The sequence below is a fragment of the Hyperolius riggenbachi genome, chromosome 9 (assembly GCF_040937935.1).
Source record: "Hyperolius riggenbachi isolate aHypRig1 chromosome 9, aHypRig1.pri, whole genome shotgun sequence".
NCBI lineage: Eukaryota > Metazoa > Chordata > Amphibia > Anura > Hyperoliidae > Hyperolius > Hyperolius riggenbachi.
In genome coordinates this window covers 254,075,254-254,098,115 of record NC_090654.1, presented here as the reverse complement: position 1 = coordinate 254,098,115, position 22,862 = coordinate 254,075,254, and the positions used below count along the sequence as shown (strand labels likewise).

The window sequence follows — 22,862 nt, the reverse complement described above, 5'->3', positions numbered from 1 at the left end:
TGTCTGAATAATGCCAGAAGCAAGCATGAAGCTAATCTTTCAGATCTGACAATAATGTCAGAAACACTTGATCTGCTGCATGCTTGTTCAGGGTTTATGGCTAAAAGAATTAGGTAGAGAATAGAGGTAGAGAATTAGCAGGACAGCCAGGCAACTGGTATTCCTTAAAATGAAATAAATATGGCAGCCTCCATATCCCTCTTGCTTCAGTTGCCATTTAAGTCCTGTGAGAGGTTGATAGTCACAGACTCACAGTGGTTGGCTGTATTTTGCTCGCCCGCAGCCAGGAGTGCTCTGCGCATGATGTCAATTCTGACGTCAAAGTGCAGAGCACTCCCGGCTGCGGGTGCACGATCTAGGACGCAAGTGCCAGTGGTTAAGGGCCTGAGCGTGACCCGACCAGGAAGAATGGGGCTCTCAGTGCAAGCACAGTTGGCCTTCAGGGGCGGGGCCTGGGGTGATCACCCTACTTGCCCCCCCCCCCCGAAGGCCACCTCTGCACCAACGATATCCTTCAATGGTGACATATTTTGAGTGGATGACTTTTTTGAATCTTTATTCTCTTAACAAGGAAAGTTTTTTTTTCTTTTTTCTTTAGAGTTTACCTACTTCCTGTTTGATTTATACCTGTAAATGTAATTGTGCATCAGGCATCCTAAAGTGTATTGGCTTTATATGAGGTGGCTGCTCATTAACCGTAAAAATAACATGTCATTGGACCATAGCAATAATGTAAAGCGCTGGGAGGCTTCCTTCAGTTTATCAGCAGTTACTGAGAGCAGTACATGTTCTATATCATAGATGCAGATAGAGACCTCTGTTCTGAAATATTAAAGGATGCTGATTGGTCTAATAAATAATTGATAAACGTTCTGTTCTATTTGCAGTCGGTGGAGCAGACGTGTACTTACTGTACAACACAGGGTATCTGTTTCCCCAGAGTATCACTGAGTGACGAGGAGAGGAAGACGCACAAGGAGTGCTATGTTTTCAAGGACGAAGATAATCCTAATGCTCCCATAGTGCTTCACTTCCCCCTTGTGAATGACACCTTCCAAAAATTTAAGGAACCAGGTATATCCCACAGTGCACTTTATGTGTTGTTATTATTATGCAACGTGTAACGTGTGCGTGCGTGCGTGTGCGTGTGTGTGTTGTGTGCTTACAGTATCACAAAAGTGAACACACCTCTCACATTTTTGTAAATATTTTATTATATTTTTTCATGGGGCAACAGTGTACCAGTGCTGGTCGTAATGGAAAAATCTACGCTTACGGATCATTACGCGTAATTTTACGCTATTACGCATTACGCAATTACGGTTACGGCGTAGGAAATTATCTACGGTACATCACTGTAAGTACGTGTAAACTTACGCAGTTACGCGTAAGGATACTGTAATGTAGGCGCTTACACTACGATGTTACGCGTAGTGCTGTAATACCCATTAATGCGTATTTTTTACGCATACGGACGATATGTACGCAATAGCCGTCAATGTGACAGTTATTGCGTACATATTATACTGAAGGGCGGGAGAAGATACTATTGGTTGCTTAGGATGTTGACTGATTGGCTACTCTTAGAAAAGGGGAGTTTTTACGTTAGTAATTACGCGTAAAATTACGCGTAAGTGTTCGTAAAATTACGCATACCTAGCAATTACGGTAGACAGTGTAATTACGATACTACTCTACTGCTTACGCGTAAATAATTACGCGTAAGACCGTAATTTACGCGTAGCGCTTACGCAGTAAATTTACATTGAATTACGATGCGTAATTACGCTCATGCGTAATTTCGGCCCAGCACTGCAGTGTACAGCTTGTATAACAGTTTACATTTGATGTCCCGTCAAAATTACTCAACACACAGCCTTTAATGCTTACCACAAGAGAATTTAGAGGTTTTTTTACCCTGCATAATTTTGTATGCGAAAGCAAATGCATGTTTGCATGAGCAATGCCTCATGATAAGCCAATTAGGCCAAATTTGCAAAGCCAGATTTGTTAGGGTTAAAATTGGTTGATGCACACATTTCCTCTTTGTTGTAATCACACAGCCATTAATGACTAGAGATGGCTCGAACCTCCGATTTTCGGTTCGAGAATCTCAAACACGAACCTCAGCAAAAAAGTTTGGTTCGCGTGAACTTTCGCGAACCGCAATAGACTTCAATGGGGGTGCGTACTTTGAAAACTGGAAACATTTATGCTGGTCACAAAAGTGATGGAAAAGATGTTTCAAGGGGTTTAACATCTGAGTTTTTGCATGAATGAGTGGGATACACGCCAAAAGTCCCGGGGAAAAATCTGGATTTGACGCAAAGCAGCGTTTTAAGGGCAGAAATCACATTGCATGCTAAATTGGAGGCCTAAAGTGCTTTAAAACATCTTGCATGTGTATACATCAATCAAGGAGTGTAATTAGAGTATTGCTTCACACTGACAGACCAAACTCACTGTGTAACGCACACAGCTGTTTGTGTAGTAACGGCCGTGCTGGACTGATGTGCACCATGGCGAGAGTGCAGGCCATGGCGGTTTTTAAGCCCATATGGTCGCCGGGATGAGGTAGCTCAATGACTGTGACTGTCCAGCTGAGCGAATTTGGTCTGTCCACAATGAAGCAACGACCTTATTATCTTGGGTGTGCCCCCCACCCCCGAGACACTCATTTAGCCGTCAGTCATTGCTTCATTGTGATACGCAAGTCCCTTAACCGTGGCAAGGTAACGATCACGAAGGGGAATTGACACATGTACTTGCCTTTTGTTTTGTTGTTGCTGCAGTGCAGCCAGAAAAATTAGGCGGTCATGTACATGCACCAGTAAAATTATTATAGCGGCTGCGGCCTTAAAAATTCAGGAATCCGCCTGGAGTCCTGGACCCTGTTGGTGGTGGCGGAGAAGGCAGTCAAGTGGCCAGCAGGCAGAGATGCTGTTTGGGGACTGACTTAGTCTTCGGGCAAGCCTGAGCGTGCTTTACAGACCAGGCATCCTTGGTCAGATGGACCCTTGACCCAACGCTGTGTGCCAGAGATGTCACCACTTGCCTTTCAACATCACGGTACAGTTTAGGTATTGCTTTTTTTAAGAAATAATTGCGGCCTGGTATCTTCCACTGCGGTGTGTGGCTTTGCTTTTGTGTGCTGATTTTCTTCAGGAGGTCATCCTATTGCAGTTTATTCTTTGTAATCATGTGCCTTCGTAAGGTAGTTGTTCCTACGCGGGTCTTGGTCTTTCCACGGCTCAATTTTCAGTGGCAGATAGTACAGATGGCATTGCTCTCATCTGAGGCAGACACACACAAAAATGTCCACACTGCTAAGCCCTGTGATGATGGCACTTTGGTGATGGCTTCCGACAGAGTGAATCAGAGCAGGAGGAGGAAGATATGTCACGCTTCCGTGCGGAAGTTGAGGAAGATGAGGTGTTCTGTGTTAAATAGTCAACTAGGTCCTAACAATATTGGGGGTTGATGGCACATGCCTTCTTCTGAACACTGTACTTTGGTTGAGGGCCGCACAAAAGGGGGAGGGGGGGGGGATGAAGTGAAAGGTATGCACTGACTTGGCTAATACAATGTACGGTTACACAGGTGCAGTGAACAGGTTGCAGTGACTGCTGGTACAACAATGTGCAGTTACACAGGTGCAGTTAACAGGTATGCACAGACTGGTATATAAACAAGCGTGCGGTCACACAGGTGCAGTGAACAGGTACGCAGTGACTGGGATTACAAATGTGCAGCTGTCACACACACACACACACACAGGTACCGTAAACAGATGCAGTGACTGGTGGCATATAACACTGCGTGCACTCACGTAGGTAGGTAGGTGCACTGAACAACAACAGGTGGGTATGCAGTGATTGGTATTACAAATGTGCAGCTGTCTCACACACACACACAGGTACCGTGAGCAGGTGCAGTGACACCGCATGTGGTCACGTAGCTAGGTGGGTGCACTGAACAACAGGTAGGTATATGCAGTGATAGGTATTACAAATGTGCAGCTGTCACACACACACACACACACACAGGTACCGTGAACAGGTACAGTGACTGGTGGTATTAAATATCACACTGCGTGCGCTCACGTAAGTAGGTGGGTACACTGAACAATAGGTAGGTATGCAGTGATGGGTATTACAAATGTGCACCTGTCACACACACAGGTACTGTGAACAGGTGCAGTGACAATGCGTGCGGTCATATAGGTAGGTGGGTGGGTGCACTGAACCTACAGGTAGGTATATGCAGTGATGGGTATTACAAATGTGCACCTGTCTCACACACACACACACACACACACACAGGTACCGTGAACAGGTGCAGTGACACTGCGTGCGGTCACGTAGGTAGGTGGGTGGGTGCACTGAACAACAGGTCGGTATATGCAGTGATGGGTATTACAAATGTGCACCTGTGACACACACACATACACAGGTACTGTGAACAGATGCAGTGACACTGCGTGTGTTCACGTAGGTAGGTGGGTGGGTGCACTGAACAACAGGTAGGTAAATGCAGTGATGGGTATTACAAATGTGCAGCTGTCACACACACAGGTAGTCACTGAATGTGCTGGGCCTGGCAGTGGCACAGTAGGAATTACCAAGGGGCCAAGGTCCCACCAGCAGCTGCGACTGACTTACAGGGCTGTATATGCAACACAAGTGTCTGTGGGACACACACACACACACACACATAGATCACAAGAATAACATTAGCTCTCAAAAGAGCTGTTGAGGATGAGGAGTGCTTTTTAGCAATAAGTATCAGCAAGAAAGAGCAACCTAACAAGCCTAACTGTAGCCTAACTAAGCTTTCCCTAATGTCTCTGCAGCACCTCTCCCTTCTCTAATTACTGCAGCCACATGAGTGAGTGAAATGGCTGACGCTGCCTGCTTTTTATAAGGGGGTGGGGCTCCAGGAGGGAGTGTAGCCTGATTGGCTACCCTGTGCCTGCTGACTGTGATATATAGGGTCAAAGTTGACCCTAATGATGTAGTATAGGGGGCGGGTCAAACAGCCACAAAGTGCAAACCACCGAAGTTCGCGCAAATTCGTTCACGGTCGAACCGTTTGGGTGATTTCTATTATTGACTAAACCGCTGGCAACAAATATAAGTACACCGTTCAGTGAAGAATGTCAAAATTATGCTCAATTAGACATTTTCCCTCCCCGGGGTCATACTGGTCAATGGAGGTTTAACATGGCTCCTTTAGAGAACTTTATGAAGATCTTAAAGTGGACCTGAAGAGAAAATAGACTGATGAGATAAACAATTGTATCTATCTTCCTACTCCTACAAATGATAAGATATTAGATATCCCACAGTTTTATTTAAGTTTAAAAACAATAGTTTTATTGGTTGGTCTCAGCTCAATAACAAAGTCTGTCCCACAGAAATAAAATATAAGAACTATTAACCTTTTTATTTTTATCTATTGGGGCCCCCCACTCAGAAGCATAGTTATCTGCCAAAAAAAAGTATTTTATGGCTGTAATTCTTTATCAGTAAGGGAGGCTATAGTCTGGCTGGGTCCCGAGAGAATCTGTCAGTTGCATAGCTGAATATTAACTCTTTCAGGCAGAAAAAGCAGAACATGAACACACCATATGTATTTGCTTGCTTGCCACTGTATATAAACATGTCTATCTCCTCATGTACCATGTCACTGAAGGTTCCCTTTAAAAAAGAATTGTTGCAATGGCCAAGACAAAAAAAAGTGATTTAACAGGACAGGTTCCACTCAGAACTGGCTTTGCTGAAGTCAAAGAAGTTGAGTGCTCAGCTCAATAGTCAGAGGTTGTCTGCAAATAGAGTGCAGGCAGAGACTGAAAGGGGGGGGGGGGGAGTATGTTAGCCTGTCAGTGCTCAGACTATACACACTGCACCCTGCATCAAATTGGTCTTCATGCCTATCATCCCCGAAGGAAGCCTCTTCTAAAGATATTGCACAAGAAAGCCTGAAAACAGTTTGCTGAAGACAAGCAGACTAAGGACATAGTTTACTGAAGTCATGTTTTGTGGTCTGATGAAAGATAATCTTATTTGGTTCAGATGGCGTCAACAAGCAAGTGGGTGAGGAGTACAAAATCAAGTGTGTCATGCCTACAGTGAAGCATGGTGGTGGGTGTCATGGTTTTGGGCTGCATTAGTGCTGCCAAGACTGGGGAGCTACAGTTCATTGAGGGAACCATGAATGCCAACATGTACTATGGCATATTAAAGCAGAGCATGATCCCCTCCCTTTGCAAACTGGGCCACAGGGCAGTATTCCAACATGCTAACGACCCCAAACACAGCAACAAGATGACCACTGAGGCCCATATGCAATTACATTTTTCACCTCCTTGGAGATAACTTTTAACTTCTCTATGAACTAAATTTTCAGCATTTTACAATTGAAAAAGTACTTAAAAGTTAGTGAAAAATTATATCAAATTTATTTTGAGAATTTTCTTGCATGCTCGTGACTTAAAAGGCATTTTATGACAAGTTGTAAAAATATCACCTAGGAGAAAACACAGGAGAAAAAGTTAATTGCATATGGGCCTGAGTGTCTTGTGAAAGAAACTGAGAGTGAAGGTGCTGGATTGGCCAAGTATGTCTCCAGACCTAAACCATATTAAGCATCTGTGGGGTATTCTCAAATGGAGGTGAAGAAGGAGCGCAAGGTCTCTAACATCCATCAGCTTCGTCATGGCGGATTGAAAGTGGCAACTTGAGGTGCTTTAGTGAACTCCAAGCTCAAGAGAGTGAAGGCAATGCTGGAAAATAACAGTGGGCACACCAAATATTAACACAAATATTGACAGGCAGAAATTGACTTTCTTCACTTAGGGGTGTACTCACTTTTGTTGTCAGCTGTTTAGACATTAATGACTGTGAGTTGAGTTATTTTGATGGGACAGAAAATTTACTGTTACACTGAATATTTTACATTGTATCAAAGTGTATTTACAAAAATATGAGATACTATTGTGAAATACTCTAGGTTTATGTTCTACCACATCCTAAAAAAGAAATACTGGAATTTAACAGATTGCTTTAGAGACATGCCTGATGCATAAGGCTTAGTTTAATGTTGTAACGCTGCAGTAGGTTAAACCTATTTATAGGACATTGTCACTCCTTTGTAGGGATGGTCAGTGGGACGAAAATAATTCTGAGTAATTATCAGGGCCGCATTAAGCAGCATGGGGGCACCAGGGCAATGGTAAAGCTGCCCACCCAGCAAAGTCAACCCCTGGGGCCCCCAAGCTGGCTGCTGCCCCCCAGTGGTCACCACTGAGCCCTCTAGGGCAGCCAATGTCACCCATCAACCTGCAGCTATCTCTCCTTGTGAGAGTGACACACTTCAGACTGGGATGAGGAGACTTTGCAGCTCTGGCACTTCCTTCCTGCAGGTTGTCCCAGTAACCACCAGGCATTGCACCATATGTCCATAGTAACTCCCTAGTCCCCAAGCTTGTCTCACCTCTACCTGTTTGCAGCTGCCATTCCATTCTCGACTGTTCCCAGCAATGACGAGGGCAGCACCTGTAGAGGATGGTGGGATTGTAGTTCCACTCTACGATGACTCTGAGATCGTCTTGCAGCTTTGGGCTCGATGCGGGATTCCAGCTCCAGGCAACCTCTGCGGCCCCCGAGCCAGACACAGCGTGCCTGTTGCCATAGTAACCTGACTTGATCAGGAAGAATGATACGCAGAAGTTGATACACAGGGGCCGTGGGGAGTAGTCGGGAGACCACTTGAGGGGGGCTTCTGGTGGCGCAGAAGCCACGGCTGCGGTTGGGGCCCTTGGGCAATTGCTTCCTTTGACCCAATGGCAGCTTTGGCCCTGATAATTGTAAATATATGCATCTGGAATATGGTGCAGGAGCAACATTAGATCAGTCTATTTTTAAGTTGCATACATTTGCATAAAATTAAAATAAAAATGAATATCAACTCAAAATTATTTGCATCTTATCAACCTTCCCTATTCCTTAGTACTTTGCCAAGCTTGTCCATTTTGTATTCATTTTTCTTTAATTAGCAAAAGTTTGGGTAGAATCAGCAGAAGTATCTGGTAATTCACTCCATTATCAAGCACATTTTTGTACTAAATGCTGTCATTTTTCAGGGGTGCCGAGATCTCCAGAAGAAATGCCTGACGGAGATGTGGATGTCACCGGGGTTTGGTCTCCCTATTTCCTCACTAACTTCACTTACAGTGAGCAGGAGTTTGACAGACTGATGAAACTGACACGCTATAATCTCCTGAACAACAAGGAGCTGATCATAGACACCCTCCATGCTGCTGTCCAGAGGAGGAAGGCTAGGAATCACTGCAATGGGAAGTATAAGACCCAGAAGAAAAGCCAGTTTATAAAGAAAAGCTAATGGACGAGTCAGCCGGGGACATAATTCCAGGACAAGGTCCAAGACGCCAGCTCCAGACTACTGTATATCCTATATTTAATGATAAACATGTCTTGTTTTTTTTCTTTTTGCACTGGTTTGATATAAAATAAAATTGGCCATGAATATGAGATGGCAAATGACAAGCAGGTGTACTGTAATCAGAAACATATTCAAATAAAATGGGGCACAAGACCTTCCCCAATGTTCTCTTTGGAGAGTGACCAGAGAAAGTGGCAGCAGGGCCCCTTGAAGCCCACTAGGCCCCAGGCAATTGCCTTGGTTGCCTTGTGGTTGATCCTGCTCTGACTGTATTTAGACCGGAATGATTGATGGACAAACACGCGAGATACTCTAATGGGTTTAACTGCTCTCCAACCGCCTAACACAGAATGGTGGAAAGACTGTGGCTCTCTCGTTCCTCCGCGGAGCATATATGCATCATCTCACTCCGTCCGGGGCACTTTTGGGCACTCCAGATGGAAAATGGGTGTGACCATGCACCAGAATGTGGGTGTGGTCATGGGTGGAGCCAAATTTACATGAGTTTAACAGCAGTCTAAGTAGGCCTGCCCAGCAAAATGTTAGCTGAAGCCCCCTCTCCATTAATATAAAAATGCAGCATATCACATAAATAGGCAGAGTCCCTTACACATAACTAGGCAGAGTTACCTGGCTTCTGTGTTGGCTGGTCTGGCTTTCTGCTGGGCAGGCTGGCCTGCTATCAGGCTATCTGGCAGTCCCCCATAGCATTCCCTGACCTTCTAGTGGACCCCCTCCCATGCTCCCATGGACCTTCCATTGAGGCACCCCTGCATGCTCCCATAGAAGAACCACAGCTCCCTGCAGCACCCAGCTTGGCACCACAGCACCCAGCATGCCTGCCATTGAGGCACTACAGCTGACTCTGCCTGGGGACATCCGGGGCACCCCAGAATAGATCGGGGCACGTGCCACTGATCTTCGGGTCTAACAACGCCCTGTCAAGTAGCCATGGATTACAGTTTATTGGAGCAGATAAAGTTGTGTTCTGAGCATTATCATCCAGCTCTGTTGCATGCATATGCTGTCATTTAGAATCTCAGATTCATGTTTACAGACAACAGTATGCATGTCTAGTGCGAGTGTGGTTGTTTTTAGGAGCACTCCTTGTCTATTGCCCAGTGTATGGTTTTTAAGGGGATTGGTTTTTCATGCGATGTTCTTCATGACTGGTTTTTGACTCCTAGTGTTTGCATATTTATAGTTCTGAGAGTGGCAGATTGCCTTTATTAGGTCTATTGAATTGCTTGCATAACTGCCCTCCCTCCTTTTGTTATGGGCTGAACTCATTATAATCTAAAAGAGGACCTGTGCACCGGTATTACTGATTGATTTCTAGTCTCTTTATACTCCTCACTTTAGGTTCCCTTTAAGGGCTTGTTCACACTAAGAGCGATTTCGCTTTTTTAAATTATTTTTTTTTTAGCACTGGCGATTTTAAAAATCGCATTAAAAGCACCTGTGCAATGTTTGCTTGATAAGCTTTCTATCCAATCGCAAATGCGGCTCCTGCACCATTTTCTGAGCATCTGTGATTCTATATAAAGTATAGGGAAACTGCAGAGCGCTTGAAAAGCGATTTTCCGAGCGATTAAATTAATACATTATATTTATTGATTTCTGGGTGAAAGAGTTTACTGACTGACGTCAGGAAGTGGAAAAAATCATCACTACACAAAAGCGATTAGAAAAATTATTTTGTAAGCGAGAATCGCTCAGAAAGCGCTTGAAGAAGTGCTGCAAAAATAGCTCTATAAATCGCTCAGTGCTTCCAATAGCGCTGGTGATTTTATAATGTGAACTAGGCCTAAGGGCCCTTTTCCATTAGCAGTCGCTAGCGTTCGCGCTGAACGCTAGCGATTGCTGAATCGCAAAATGTAAAAAATGACCGGCGATTTCCCGACGTTTGCGGCCGCGATTTTGCTATGCTAAGCACTGCATAGCAAAATCGCGGCAATAATCGCTCCGCCGCGCGATCGCGATCAGGTCAAAAACGAATCGCGGTAGTGGAAATGACCTACCGCGATTCCTATGTTAAAAGCAAACTGTAGCGATTTGTAAAATCACTAGCGGTTTGCGGTTTTGCGATTCAGCCATCGCAAACGCCGTAGTGGAAAAGGGCCCTAAAGGAAGATGCTAATAACTGGTGACTAGTCCACTGACAGGTGGACAAATGATAAGCAGATCTTGGTGACAGGTTCCTCTGAGGTACATTTCAATGTCACTTCTAATGAGCAGAGCACTGACAGTCAGATAACTGTCAAGATTCTACTGACAAAGAAATACAGGTGAAACCCCAAAAATTAGACTATCGTGCAAAAGTCCATTTATTTCAGTAATTCATCTTAAATTGAATGGGTACCCTTTTAAAAATAAAAAAGTCAGATACTCACCTAAGTAGAGGGAAGGCTCGGTCCTAATGAGACTTCCCTCTCCTCTCCCGGTGCCCGGTCCCGCTCAGGATCCCCCGTAGCAGTATTCGACCAGTTCTGTCAAATACTGCCACTTCGGCCGCTGAAGGGAGGTTTTGGAAGTCTTCGGGAGCACTCGGGCTCCCAAAGACGAGCCGCTCCATACTGAGCATGCGCGAGCGCCCCCTATGCCGCACTCGCGCGGGTCTATGACGCACTCACGCGTGCGTGGTACGGAGAGGCCCGTCTTCGGGAGCCCAAGTGCTCCCGAAGACTTCCGAAGTCCCCCGCGGCGGGGGATTTGAACGGAGGATCCACCGGGCATCGGGAGAGGAGAGGGAAGGCTCATTAGGACCGAGCCTTCCCTCTCCTTAGGTGAGTATCTGACTTTTTTTTTTTTTAAATCGGTAGCCATTGGCTTTAAAAGGTGAAATAAATATACGAAATAGACTCATTACATGGAGATATTTCAAGCCTTTATTGTTTATAATTTTGATGATTATGGCTTACATCTTATGAAAACCCCAAAATCTCAGACGATTAGAATATTGTGAAAATGCTTAGTATTCTAGGCTCAAAGTATCAAACTCTAATCAGCTAATTAATCCAAAACACCTGCAAAGGGTTCCTATTTCATATATTAGTTTCACCTTTTAAGTTGAATCAGCCCTCTTTCTAGGGATGGGCCAGGCGGGTGTTTGCCTGGTGCGCAGTGAAGGAGGGGGACGCAGTGAATGGGGGAGCAGTGGCACACAGGGACTCAGCTGCTGGTAGGGGACCCGATCCCCCCCATACATTTCTGCAATGGAGGAGGGAGCACGGAGGAGAGGAGCAGAGGAGAGGGAGAAGTCCGCCCCCTCCCCGCGGTTGAAACACAGTGTGCCGCTGCTCCCCCCTCCTTCACTGTAATACCCCAGCCTGTGCGGGGGTAAGGGGGTGTGTGCACCTATACCTGGCAAACCTATACTAGGGCAATAGCTGGCTAACATACTGGGGCACATTTACCCGGCTACCTATACTGGGGACCACAGAGACAGTAACCCCGGGTATGCAAAGCCTGGAAATATGCCATTGCCAGGTCTCGACCGAATTGCTCAAACAGTCCTGGATCCAACTCAAATGTAAGAAAGAGTCAGCGCATCACAAAAGATGCTTGTATTGCAGAACAGAAACACTACATGTTACGGACTCACAGGTCCTTCATCGGGTGCATGACCAGTCCATAACATGTAGTGTTTCTGTTCTGCAATACAATCATCTTTTGCAGCCAGCGGGGTGCTGTCTTTTTCTTACATTTGGTTCTGAGGTAAGATGCACTGCTACTGAGGTAAGATGCACTGAGACAGATTCCATTGACAGGCAGACCACAGAGGCACACTCTGATGAAATGAAGACCACTGAGGCAGATTCCACTGACAAGCACACCAGATCAAACCATTGCGCCAAATGCAACCGTCTCCAAAGTAGGATAGGGTTAAAGTAGACCTGAACTCTTGCACAGGACAGAAAGAAAACATAGAGAAATGCACCCTGTAGCCTGTCTAATTACCCTTTATCTGTGACTAATTAGATCTCTCAGCTGTGTCTCAAGAATCTCTTCTGCCACGGCAGAGCTGCTAATTTCTACAGGATGTTAACAATACGCCTACTTCTATGAAAGCAGGAAGTAGACACTGAATATTTATTGCAGGATTTGTATCAGCCTATAACAAAGAAATGTTTTTGTCTTTAAAGGTTATTTTGCTTTTGTGCATCTTTTATAGCAGTGAGGAAGATCTGAGTTCAGGGCCCCTTTAAGCTAGGTGTATCAGTTGAGAAAAGGTATTTATGCATAGGGGGTCAGGATATTGTATATAGGTAATCCCCAGTTATACGAACGCCCGACTTACGAATGACCCACCAATACAAACTTCCGGCTCCTGTCGCAATGATGTCATTTCCGTGTGGGGGAAGTTTGAAGAAGCGGCTTCAAACTTCCCCCCGATTGCCGGCGCATGTCCCCGCAGCAGCAGTGTTGGACTCACCTCCGAACCGAGTCAACGCTGTCTGTTCTCCGCCTCCTGCTCCCTCTAGCTGCGTACAGCACCACTAGATGCATCGTTTTGCTTCCTGTATGCCATGTGATATACAGGAAGTGATGTGATGCTGCATCTAGCGGTGTTGTACGCGGCTAGAGGGAGGAGGAGGCTGCAAGGTGAGTCCAAAGGGGAAAGAGGCAAGGGGAGGGGGGTAAAACGGAGGCACAAGGGTACTAACGGAGGCAGAGAGCGGGGACAGAGGCACAGGGAGTATTAAGAGGCACGGGGGTATAAAAAGAGGCACAGGGAGGTACACATTGGAGACACAGGGGGTACAAAGGGAGGCACAGGGGGTACAGAGGCACAAGGCATATAAAAAGAGGCATGGGGGGGTTACAAACAGAGGTACAGAAGCACAGGGGGTAGAAACAGAGGCACGGGGGTAAAAAGAGGCATGAGGTACGATCGGAGGCACAGAGGTGGTACAAAAAGAGACTGGAGCATAGAGGGGCACAGAAGGGGGACAAATGAGCACAGAAGGAGAACAAAGGTACTGAAGGGGACAAACGGACACAGAGGGAGACAGAGGCGCAGAGGGGGACACTAGAGGCAAAGGGGGGCTCATAGGCGACAAAGAGAACAGAGATAGCACAACGTTCCGATTTAAGAACAGTCCCTATCTCGTTCATTAGCCGGGGACTACCTGTACTTTTAAATAGAGAGGATAAGTAAAATGCAAGGCAGAGAGACACAACTTCCTTGTTGCCCCCAGAAAAATTGAAAACCTGAAAAAAAATCCACCAACCACAGTTAAAAAACCAAACTTCAAACAAGTAATTTTTATCAACCATTAAAATGTTGTCACTATATACAGTAAACAAAACTTCTTAATAATCTACATGCATTCAGCTTCCACAATCTGATCACTAGGTTTGATTTGCTAGATTTTCACTAAGGCCTCGTTCAGATCATTTAGCGCAGATGGCTGTGCGATCGGAATGCAACGCGTACGATCGCACTTCATCTGCGCTACTATGCGCTGCTCTGCAGATCCCATTCACAACAGAGAATGCAAACTGCTCTGCGATTCCCGAAAATGCATGCGCAGCGCACATGATGGGAACGGTAGAAGGGCTGTCTATGCCCTTCTACCGTTCTTGCATGTCGCACACTATACGTGCTGCCGAAATGCGCATGGCAGTGTGCATAGTCTGAACGAAGACTTAGAATTTTATACTCAACACCATTGAGAATTACAGGCACTACTCTCCACAGTGCATCATAACAGGCACTGGAGCTTTTTACTAGCGATTTCAGCAGCAGTGGCGATCAGTGGCATAGCTAAGAAACTGTGGGCCCCAGTGCCAGTTTTGCATTGGGGGCCCCCAAGCATGCTATAGATAACTTATACGGCACACTAAAACCAATCAAGGAAAACCACAGACTCTGAGGTGCAGGAAGGGGATGTTGAACAGTGTGTTAATGATCACTACTATTCAAAGCATCTATAAGTGATTATTACCAGCACAGGACCAATAAAGAGCTAATACTGTAGTTAAGAGTGGGGCCCCTCTAGCCCAAGGGCCCCGTGCAGTTGCTACCTCTGCACCCTCTATTGCTACACCACTGCTGGCGATCGATACGCTACTGTAGTGTACAGTGTATGGCAGTGTTCTCACTATAGTGGATTGCCAGCGATTAGCGATTTGCTGAAATTGCAAATGCTCTGCGTGCAGCATTTTTTAATAATTGCGTTTAATGTTAAAGATATGCAATCGCTCCAAAATCTCTTTCCCATACAGTGAAATGTTGTAGGAAAAAAAACGCTTTGCAAAAGGCTAGTGATTTTTCTAGCCTTTTTGCGATTCCCAATGTGAATAGGGCCAAAAAGAAGGGGCTATCCAGAAGCTGCTCCACACCTCAGGGTAACTAAACTTGCAATGACTAGGTCCAGTGGCGTAGCATAAGGGTTGCAGAGGTCTCAACCGCAGTGGGGCCCTTGGGCCAGAGCCCAGAGGGACCCCGTAGTGCCCTCCCTCAACCGCAGTATTACCTCTTTATTGGTCCTGTGCTTGTAATGATGATAATCCTTATCAAGCTCTTCCCCATCCCCTTCTTGCACTTGTGACATTGGGCTCTATTCATAAACCGTTACCGCAAGTTTTCCGCTCAAAACAGCGGGCTTTCCCGACCATTTAGCAAAGTGGGCATTCATAAAAGCTGTTCCCGCATGAAAATCTACAATCCCCCAGTAGAGCGAGAAATTTCCGCCTTCTGCAGTGTTTTTCTAGATTTATCTAGAAAAAAGTAACAAAATGGCCATTCATAAAGATTAGAGGAAGCGGTATGTGGACAGGAAATACCGCTTCCTCTGATTTAGCAAGAAGCCTGCGGATTACATACAAGTGAATGGGACAGACCTCCCAGAGAGAGCAGCGCAGGGAGGGACTCTGCCGGCTTAAGTGTTTCCGCATGCCTCCGACAGCTTACCGCCAGCCTTCAGCGGGAGATCTCTGGCAAGATTTTTATGAATGACCACCCAGAAGTCTAAAATACCGCTGCGGTATTTTACCTCCACGATTTTTTCCGACTCAAATGTTTTATGAATAGAGCCCATTGTGGTTGTCCTGACCTTGGCAGGTTTGGTGCGCTGTATAAATTATGTATGGAGTGCTTGGGGGGCCCCAATGTAAAACTCACACTGGGGCCCATAGCTCCTTAGCTACGCCATTGATAAGGTAGGTCCATTTGCCACCTGGAAACACTCAAACGGTTGGCATGACAGCCACAGGTAGCATTAACTCAAGACAAGTGTAGTTTTGATGTTGGCCACTAGAGGGATGCAGCAGCGGGTCCACGGCTCGGCTAGGTGTCAGTAGTGCATCCTCACTTGAGTCCGGAGAGACTGATGATTGGCAATTGCTGGAACGCAGGGCGGGGTCGGCGCTCAGGTGACGTGTCCTTTGCCTCCCCGCGATAGGCAGAGCCGGGGAATAGCAGGGAAGTGCTCTGTGTGTGGAGCTGCTGCTCATGCTGGAGAGGCAGAGCACTGTGTGCGGCCGCACCTGACAAGCGCAGCATCATCAGAGAACCACAGGCAGCCCCGAGATGTTCAGCTGGATGGGGAAGGAGAGCGGCTCCGGCCGCCCTCAGCAAGACGTACACCAGACGGTGACAGGCGGCCTGCAGGCCCTCTATACCAACAAGCTGCTGCCGCTGGAGGAGCACTACCGCTTCCATGAGTTCCACTCCCCGGCTCTGGAGGAGGCTGACTTCAAGAACCAGCCTATGGTGCTGCTGGTGGGCCAGTACAGCACGGGGAAGACCACCTTCATCAGGTGAGCATCACTGCTGCCCTCACATGTCACCTGGTGTCTCTGGAAATGCCCCAGCTCTTTCCTGTATGGCAGTGAGTTACACACAATCCCTTCTACTGGTCTGGCTGGTGTATCTACTTCCTGCTCACTGCATATCTGTAGTGAAACATATTTTTTTAAAGGGGGTCTGAAGCAAAAAACAAAAGAAGGTATTTACATATTATCCCATCTGGAAAGTTTGGCAGCTTTTTAAAGTTCTGTTTGATCCCCTAGCCAGATTTGGAAAGCTGAAAGTCCTGACCTTCCTTTGCACTGGGACCAGAGTCAATGCAATGGCCCATTCCCAAGTTAGGGGTGGGGGGCGGATGGGTGTCCCCTGCACTTTGCTGCAGAGAGCACAGTGGAATTGAGTCTCCTGCCCATGCCAGTAAGACAGAGAAGAGACGAGGGTGCATAGCTGCGCAGCGCTGCTCCTACATCTGTAATGAGACCCAGGGCACTTGACATAAGTTTTGAAGATACATATTTATGCTGTGAAGGAATAAGACGACCTACCAGGTGTGCTGCTTATCATCCTGTCGGGTTCAACCTGTACTTCTGTAAGTGCACTTTCTGCAGCCAATTTCAGGGGACACCCCTCCTTCAAAACCCTGTATCTTGGGAACTGAGCATCATATAGACCCAGCGCAACAGAGAGCCGGGACTTTCAGATTTCCAAAAAGAGTTAGATCTTCCTGGGGAAGCAAACAGAACTTTTGCAAAAAGCTGCCAAACTTTCCAGACGGGATAACACGTAAGTACCCCCAAAAACAGATGCTTAACCACTTTGTGATTGCCTAACGGAGGATGGCAGCTGCAGAGTGGCTCCGTTGATCCTCAGTCACACTATATTAGATAGATGGCGATCTACCGGTAGTTCGCAGAGGGCTTCATGGTAGATCCCGACTCCACTACATTTTCCTTTCTGTATATACAATTGTGTTCCTAAAATTGTACATGGGTAGATCATTTTGACTTGCTAAATTTTCAAAGTAGCTCACAAGCTGAAAAAGTGTGGGTACCTCTGCACTATATGGTGCGATCTTGCGAGGAGCGAGATTAGATGGGAGTGGCTCCTATAGAGCCTTCCCGCTCCTTGTTCAGTTGTTTCTGCGATGTCTTCCTCGTTAGCAGTCTCCAACCCATAGGTCGGAGATTTCTCGCTGCGGGTGGGTTTTGGGAGCACTTGGGTTCCTGAAGACAGGCCGCTCCATACTGCGCATGTGTGAGCACGCTCTGCCGCGTGTGCAGTACAGAGCCGCCCGTTTTCAGGAGCACTCTGGTTCCAGAAGACTTCTATCATCTGTGGTGGGAGATTTGAACGGATGAGGCTGCGGGGGCATGAGGAGAGGAACGGGAAGGCTCTCTAGGACCCAGAGCCTTCCCTCTTCTTAGGTAAGTATCTGTTTTGGGTTTTTTTTGTTCGTTTATTTTTGCCTCAGATTCTCTTTAAAACTTACCCATGGAGAGGGAAGGCTCTGGATGTCATAGAGCCTTCCCAGTCCTCCCTCGGTGTCCATGTTCCAACGCTGTCCCTGGTTCAATTTTGCCATCTCTGGGAGCCTTCCGAGCCACTTGTTTACCAGAGTGCTTCTGACAACGGGCTGCTCATGCGCAAGTGCGCACTCATGCATGCACAGTACAGAGTGGCCCGTCTTTGAAAGCATTTAGTCACATGAATGCTTCGTCAGACATCAGAGCATCCCTAAAGGTGCATTCGACTAGTTAGTTAAAGGGAACCTTAACTGTGTTTAAAAAAAAAAAAAAAAAGTTTTTTACTTACCTGGGGCATCTACCAGCCCCCTGTGGCCTCGCAGTCACTCATGGCTCCTCTGGTCCCCCGCTGCCAGCTAGTTTCGTTTTTGCTGACTGGGAGTCGGCCGCCCGCAATGCGTACGTTTTTACGCGTTCCTGCTGGTGCAGGAAGCTATTGCAGACATCAACAAGTACATTTTTACGCGTTACGGGTGCAATGTGTAAAATTTTACGCATTACAAACGTAACGCGTAAAAATGTACTTATTGATGTCTGCAATAGCTTCCTGCACCAGCCGGAATGCATAATGCCTGGCTCTGTGTAATGTTTACAAACAACATGTCTGCTGTCATTGTATCACAGGAAGAAATATTCTTATTCTATTAACCAGCTGAGCGGTCTGGACGAGCTCAGCTCGTCCAACACCGCCAGCGGCTGCCGCTCAGGCCCTGCTGGGCCGATTTTAACGAAATAAAAAGCAGCACACGCAGCCGGCACTTTGCCAGCCGCGTGTGCTGCCTGATCGCCGCCGCTCTGCGGCGATTCGCCGCGAGCAGCGGCGAAAGAGGGCCCCCCTAGCCGCCTGAGCCCAGCGTAGCCGGAACAAAAAGTTCCGGCCAGCGCTAAGGGCTGGATCGGAGGCGGCTGACGTCAGGACGTCGGCTGACGTCGATGACGTCACTCCGCTCGTCGCTATGGCGACGATATAAGCGAAACAAGGAAGGCCGCTCATTGCGGCCTTCCTTGTTTATTCTGGGCGCCGGAGGCGATCGGAAGATCGCCTCCGGAGCGCCCTCTAGTGGGCTTTCATGCAGCCAACTTTCAGTTGGCTGCATGAAATAGTTTTTTTTTTATTTAAAAAAAACCCTCCCGCAGCCACCCTGGCGATTTAATCAGAACGCCAGGGTGGTTAAAGCTGTTTGCAGCTAGGTTTGCTGTGTAAACTATCTAAACTTTAGCTAAGATATATAGACAAGTTACTTGTTATAGTTAGTTTTTCATCTCGGATCCGCTTTAAGTATGTGCAACAGGGTGACAACGTTGTAATGAAAAGACAGTAAAGATGGCCACTAACAATGCAATTTCATTACTTTGATTGGTTTGGTTATGAGATTGTTTTCCATTAGTGGTCCCAAACGTCATTTCCGTTTGTTCATGCGAAGAATTGTTTGTAAGTGATCGTTTGGAAAATGTTATAATTAGTGGCCACCTTAAAGGGGTCCTGTTGCCCTTTAAAAAAAAAAAAAAACTGCCACTTACCTGGGGCTTCTATTGGCCCCCTGCAGCTGTAATGTCCGGCGTCGTCCTCTTCCGATTAGCTGTCCCTGCCGCTGGTCCCGGTGTATTCATCTAACTAGACGAATAGAAGTGCGGCTGCGCGGCAGGTGCAGTATGAAGTTTTCCTGTACTGTGCAGTAAGCTCCTGCTGACACGCGTGAGAGCGAGCATGCGCACGGCCATGGCCGCGCAGCCGCACTTCTGTTCGTCTAGTTAGATGAATAATTACATTGGCGGCGGGGAGCGTCGCATCAGAAGAGGACGGCGCTGGACGTTCCAGCTGCAGGGGGCCGATAGAAGCCCCAGGTAAGTGGCAGTTTTAGTTTTTTTAAAGGGCAACAGAACCCCTTTTATAAGAGGAACGGGGGAAGGTTCTATGATATTCAGAGCCTTCCCTCTCCATAAGTGAGTGTTTTTTTCTTTTCTTTTTTTCTTTTGTTTGTTTTTTTTTAACTTCAGTGTCATTTTAAAGTACAAAGAAAAAGTACCATGCAGGATATCTGCCAACAGGTTTTCCGACTCGCCTACCTGTATATAAACCTTGTACAATCAAAAATTATATCATAGGGAGCACAGGAATGATAATGTATTGCGTATTACAAAGACATCCAATAACCACATACGTTTAAGATATAAGCAATAAGAATTTTAAAGGATATCCACAGTGAAAATAAACTGAGAAAAACAATTGTATCTGTCATCCTTCTCCTAAAAATTACTTTTTTTTTTTATTTTTATCGCACAGTTTAAATCTAGTTTTTAGGTTTTTACTGTTTCATTGTCTTTGTTCAATGATCCCTTCATTGAAGTATACCAGAGCTCAAATCTATGAATTATCCTTTTTATCTCTTTCCTGCTCTTTAGAAGCCATGTTTGACAGGAAAGTGTTTTACGACTGTAATTATCAGTGAGGGTTATGCTATAATCTGACCCAGTCCCCACCCTGACAGAAACCTTTGCTTACATACTTGAATGTTTAACTCTTTCAGGCAGAGAAAGAATAAAAGGAATACAGCCTAGTTATTTGTGTGCTCAGCACTGTACACACACATTTCTATCTCATCATGTCACCTCTGTTGTACTTTAACTGGATACCAATGGAATCACTCTATAGGTGTACCTATATTGCTTATTGCCGGTAATTTCTTCGGGCCCTTTAAGTGGAGTAGGCGCAATTTTGGGTGCCTGGAGTCGGAGTCGGGGAAAAAATGCACTGACTCCTAATGAATTTAAACTATAATTAAAATAGGAAATATGATAAATGTTCTATTTCTCAGATAATAGTCATGATAAATAATGTGTGTATATATACAGTAATAGCTGTGCTTAGTCCACAAAAATGAAATAAACCAATCAAAATTAGTTACTTGTGCTGCCTCAATAAAGCAGTCCCCATATTTTTAAAGTCAGATATACATATCTGATTGTGACTGTACAGTATATATGATGTGTATACAGTAATCTCTTATATATACTAAATAACATCTATGCTGTAAGTATAAAGCCTGATGTGTAACCGTATCACTAATAGAGATGGTCAATGAGATGGAAATGATTCTGCGTTCATGCTGGTTAATGGAAATGTACGCACTCTCTCTCTGCTCATGAAATCAAATAATTTGATATGTTGTTAAAATTTGGTTTGGTGACTACGAATTAAAGGGTACCTGAGACGGACGAAAAGAAAAGTGTTTTTTTTTTTTTTTTTTTTTTTATACAAACCTGGGGCTTCCTCCAGCCCCCTTCAGGCCAATCAGTCCCTCGCTGTCGTCCTCCACCACCTGGATCTTCTGCTAGGAGTCCCGGTAATTCAGCCTGTCAGCGCTGTCCGGCCACGTGCCGCTCCTACAGCCAGGAGCATTCTGCACCTGTGCAATAGTGCTGTGCAAGTGTAGTACACTCCGGGCAGCGGAGTGTTGTGCATGCACACTACGCCAGACTGGCTCAAGTACCTGGACTCCTAGCAGAAGATCAAGGTGGCGGAGGAGGACAGCGAGGGACTGATTAGCCTGAAGGGGGCTGGGGGAAGCCCCAGGTATGTATAAAATTTTAATTTCATCTGTCTCAGGTTTACTTTGTTACACAGTAGTACTATACTCTACATATGCACTCCCCACAGGGCTGCAGATAATCCACTGAGAATGTTGTGCACATTGAACACAGAGGTGTTGTCTATCACCCATAAACCTGGTTCAGATTGTGCATGAAGAATGTGTAATAGAGGAAGAATCGCCTCATTCCCCTGCAGAGTACCTGCACATCATTCTTACATGTAAACACAGTTACATTGCCTAGGACCTGATAGATGTTTTGTTCCTGTCTTCAAGTACTCTTACCAAGGACTAGTTTTAGTCTATGACTAAAGGGAATAAATATATATGTCTACATATCCTTCTCACTTCAGTTGTCTTCTAAATTCCTAAGCGTTGGCAGTTAAGAGACGAATTTCATGTTACATACTTTCAATCAACAAGATTGTAATATGCAAATTAGAGGAGTCTGAGTCGGTGAAATCCTAAACTGAGGAGTCGGTGGATTTTTGTACTGACTCCACAGCCCTGCTTTAAGGACTCGTTTCCACTAGCCACTGCGCGCGGCTGCGAGATGAGCAGTGGCACTTCCTGGTCTGCGGGAACGCTGATGAATCCTAGAGGGTGTGCCAGGCACGGCTATGGGATTTGCAGCCTCCCGCACGGAAACTGACTGCAATGTCGGCCAAATCGCTAAGGTAAGCGATTCGGCTGGCGGTGCTATTGTTTCCTATGGCAGAGTTTCCCCGCGCGATTCGCCTGTGGGGAAACTGCAGATTCGGCCCGGTTTCCGCATTTGTGGAAACGGGCCCTAAAGGGAGCCAGAGGTGGGCTCATAAGATAAAAAAAAAAAAATGCTACCTGATCTGGGGGGCTGGACGGATCAGGTAGCCGCCAAAACCGCCGATCTCCGCCGTTCCTGTGGGCTGCATAGGCCCACTTTAACTTTTGTGACCTTTGGCTCACGACGTTGGAGCAGCAGGGGGTGTGGCCAGGGCGATCCTGCAGGAAAGCCCCTAGTGGGCATTTTGAGCAGGGAATCCCTCTCCTCCCATTGCCCACTGATGTAGTGACAAATATTGTCGCTAATTTTTTGGGGGGCTATAGCGTTGCAGTGGAGGGCAAAGGGTGGCAGTGGGGGGACCCAGATGCATGTCATGAGGCAGAGAACATGCCTCTGTGTCCCATCTGCCCCCCAAGGAACCGCCTCAGGTTCTTTTTAAGTTGTCCTGTTAGCATATACCATAGCCATCTTTCAGCAATCTTCAACCCCTCTGTGTGCCTATATAAACCATGCACACCTCTATGGCTTTGCCTTTGACATGGGAGACCAGGACGCAGAATTGAGCGCCATAAACAACCCGTGCATTCCCAGCATTAAGGTGGCCACTAACTGTCCAGTTTCTAGTGAAAAATTGCTTGCGTGATCAGATATTCTGATCATAAGAAAAATTGTTCATTACACCATCAACGGACCAATCTTTGCTTCCTAGCTATCACAACCAACGAAAAAAAATCCAAATTTTGTTTTGTCAGAAGTCCAATAGGATG

The 22,862-nt window shown here is 46.2% G+C and overlaps 2 protein-coding genes across 3 annotated transcripts in view; both read left to right on the top strand.

Annotated features, from left to right (window-relative positions):
• Positions 1-8,567, top strand: part of LOC137533128 (cytosolic phospholipase A2 delta-like) — an 87,427-nt gene extending 78,860 nt beyond the window's left edge. For both annotated transcript variants that reach the window (XM_068254327.1, XM_068254328.1), the window contains 2 exons: positions 888-1,074; positions 8,144-8,567. In XM_068254327.1, the coding sequence (XP_068110428.1) occupies positions 888-1,074; positions 8,144-8,403 (447 nt within the window). In that variant the 3' untranslated portion in view covers positions 8,404-8,567. The remainder of the gene's footprint in view (positions 1-887; positions 1,075-8,143) is intronic.
• Positions 8,568-15,854: 7,287 nt separating this feature from the next.
• The window catches only part of EHD4 (EH domain containing 4), a 100,274-nt gene continuing 93,266 nt past the window's right edge, over positions 15,855-22,862 (top strand). The window contains exon 1 of the mRNA XM_068254315.1: positions 15,855-16,230. Coding sequence (XP_068110416.1) covers positions 16,001-16,230 — 230 coding nt within the window. The 5' untranslated portion in view covers positions 15,855-16,000. The remainder of the gene's footprint in view (positions 16,231-22,862) is intronic.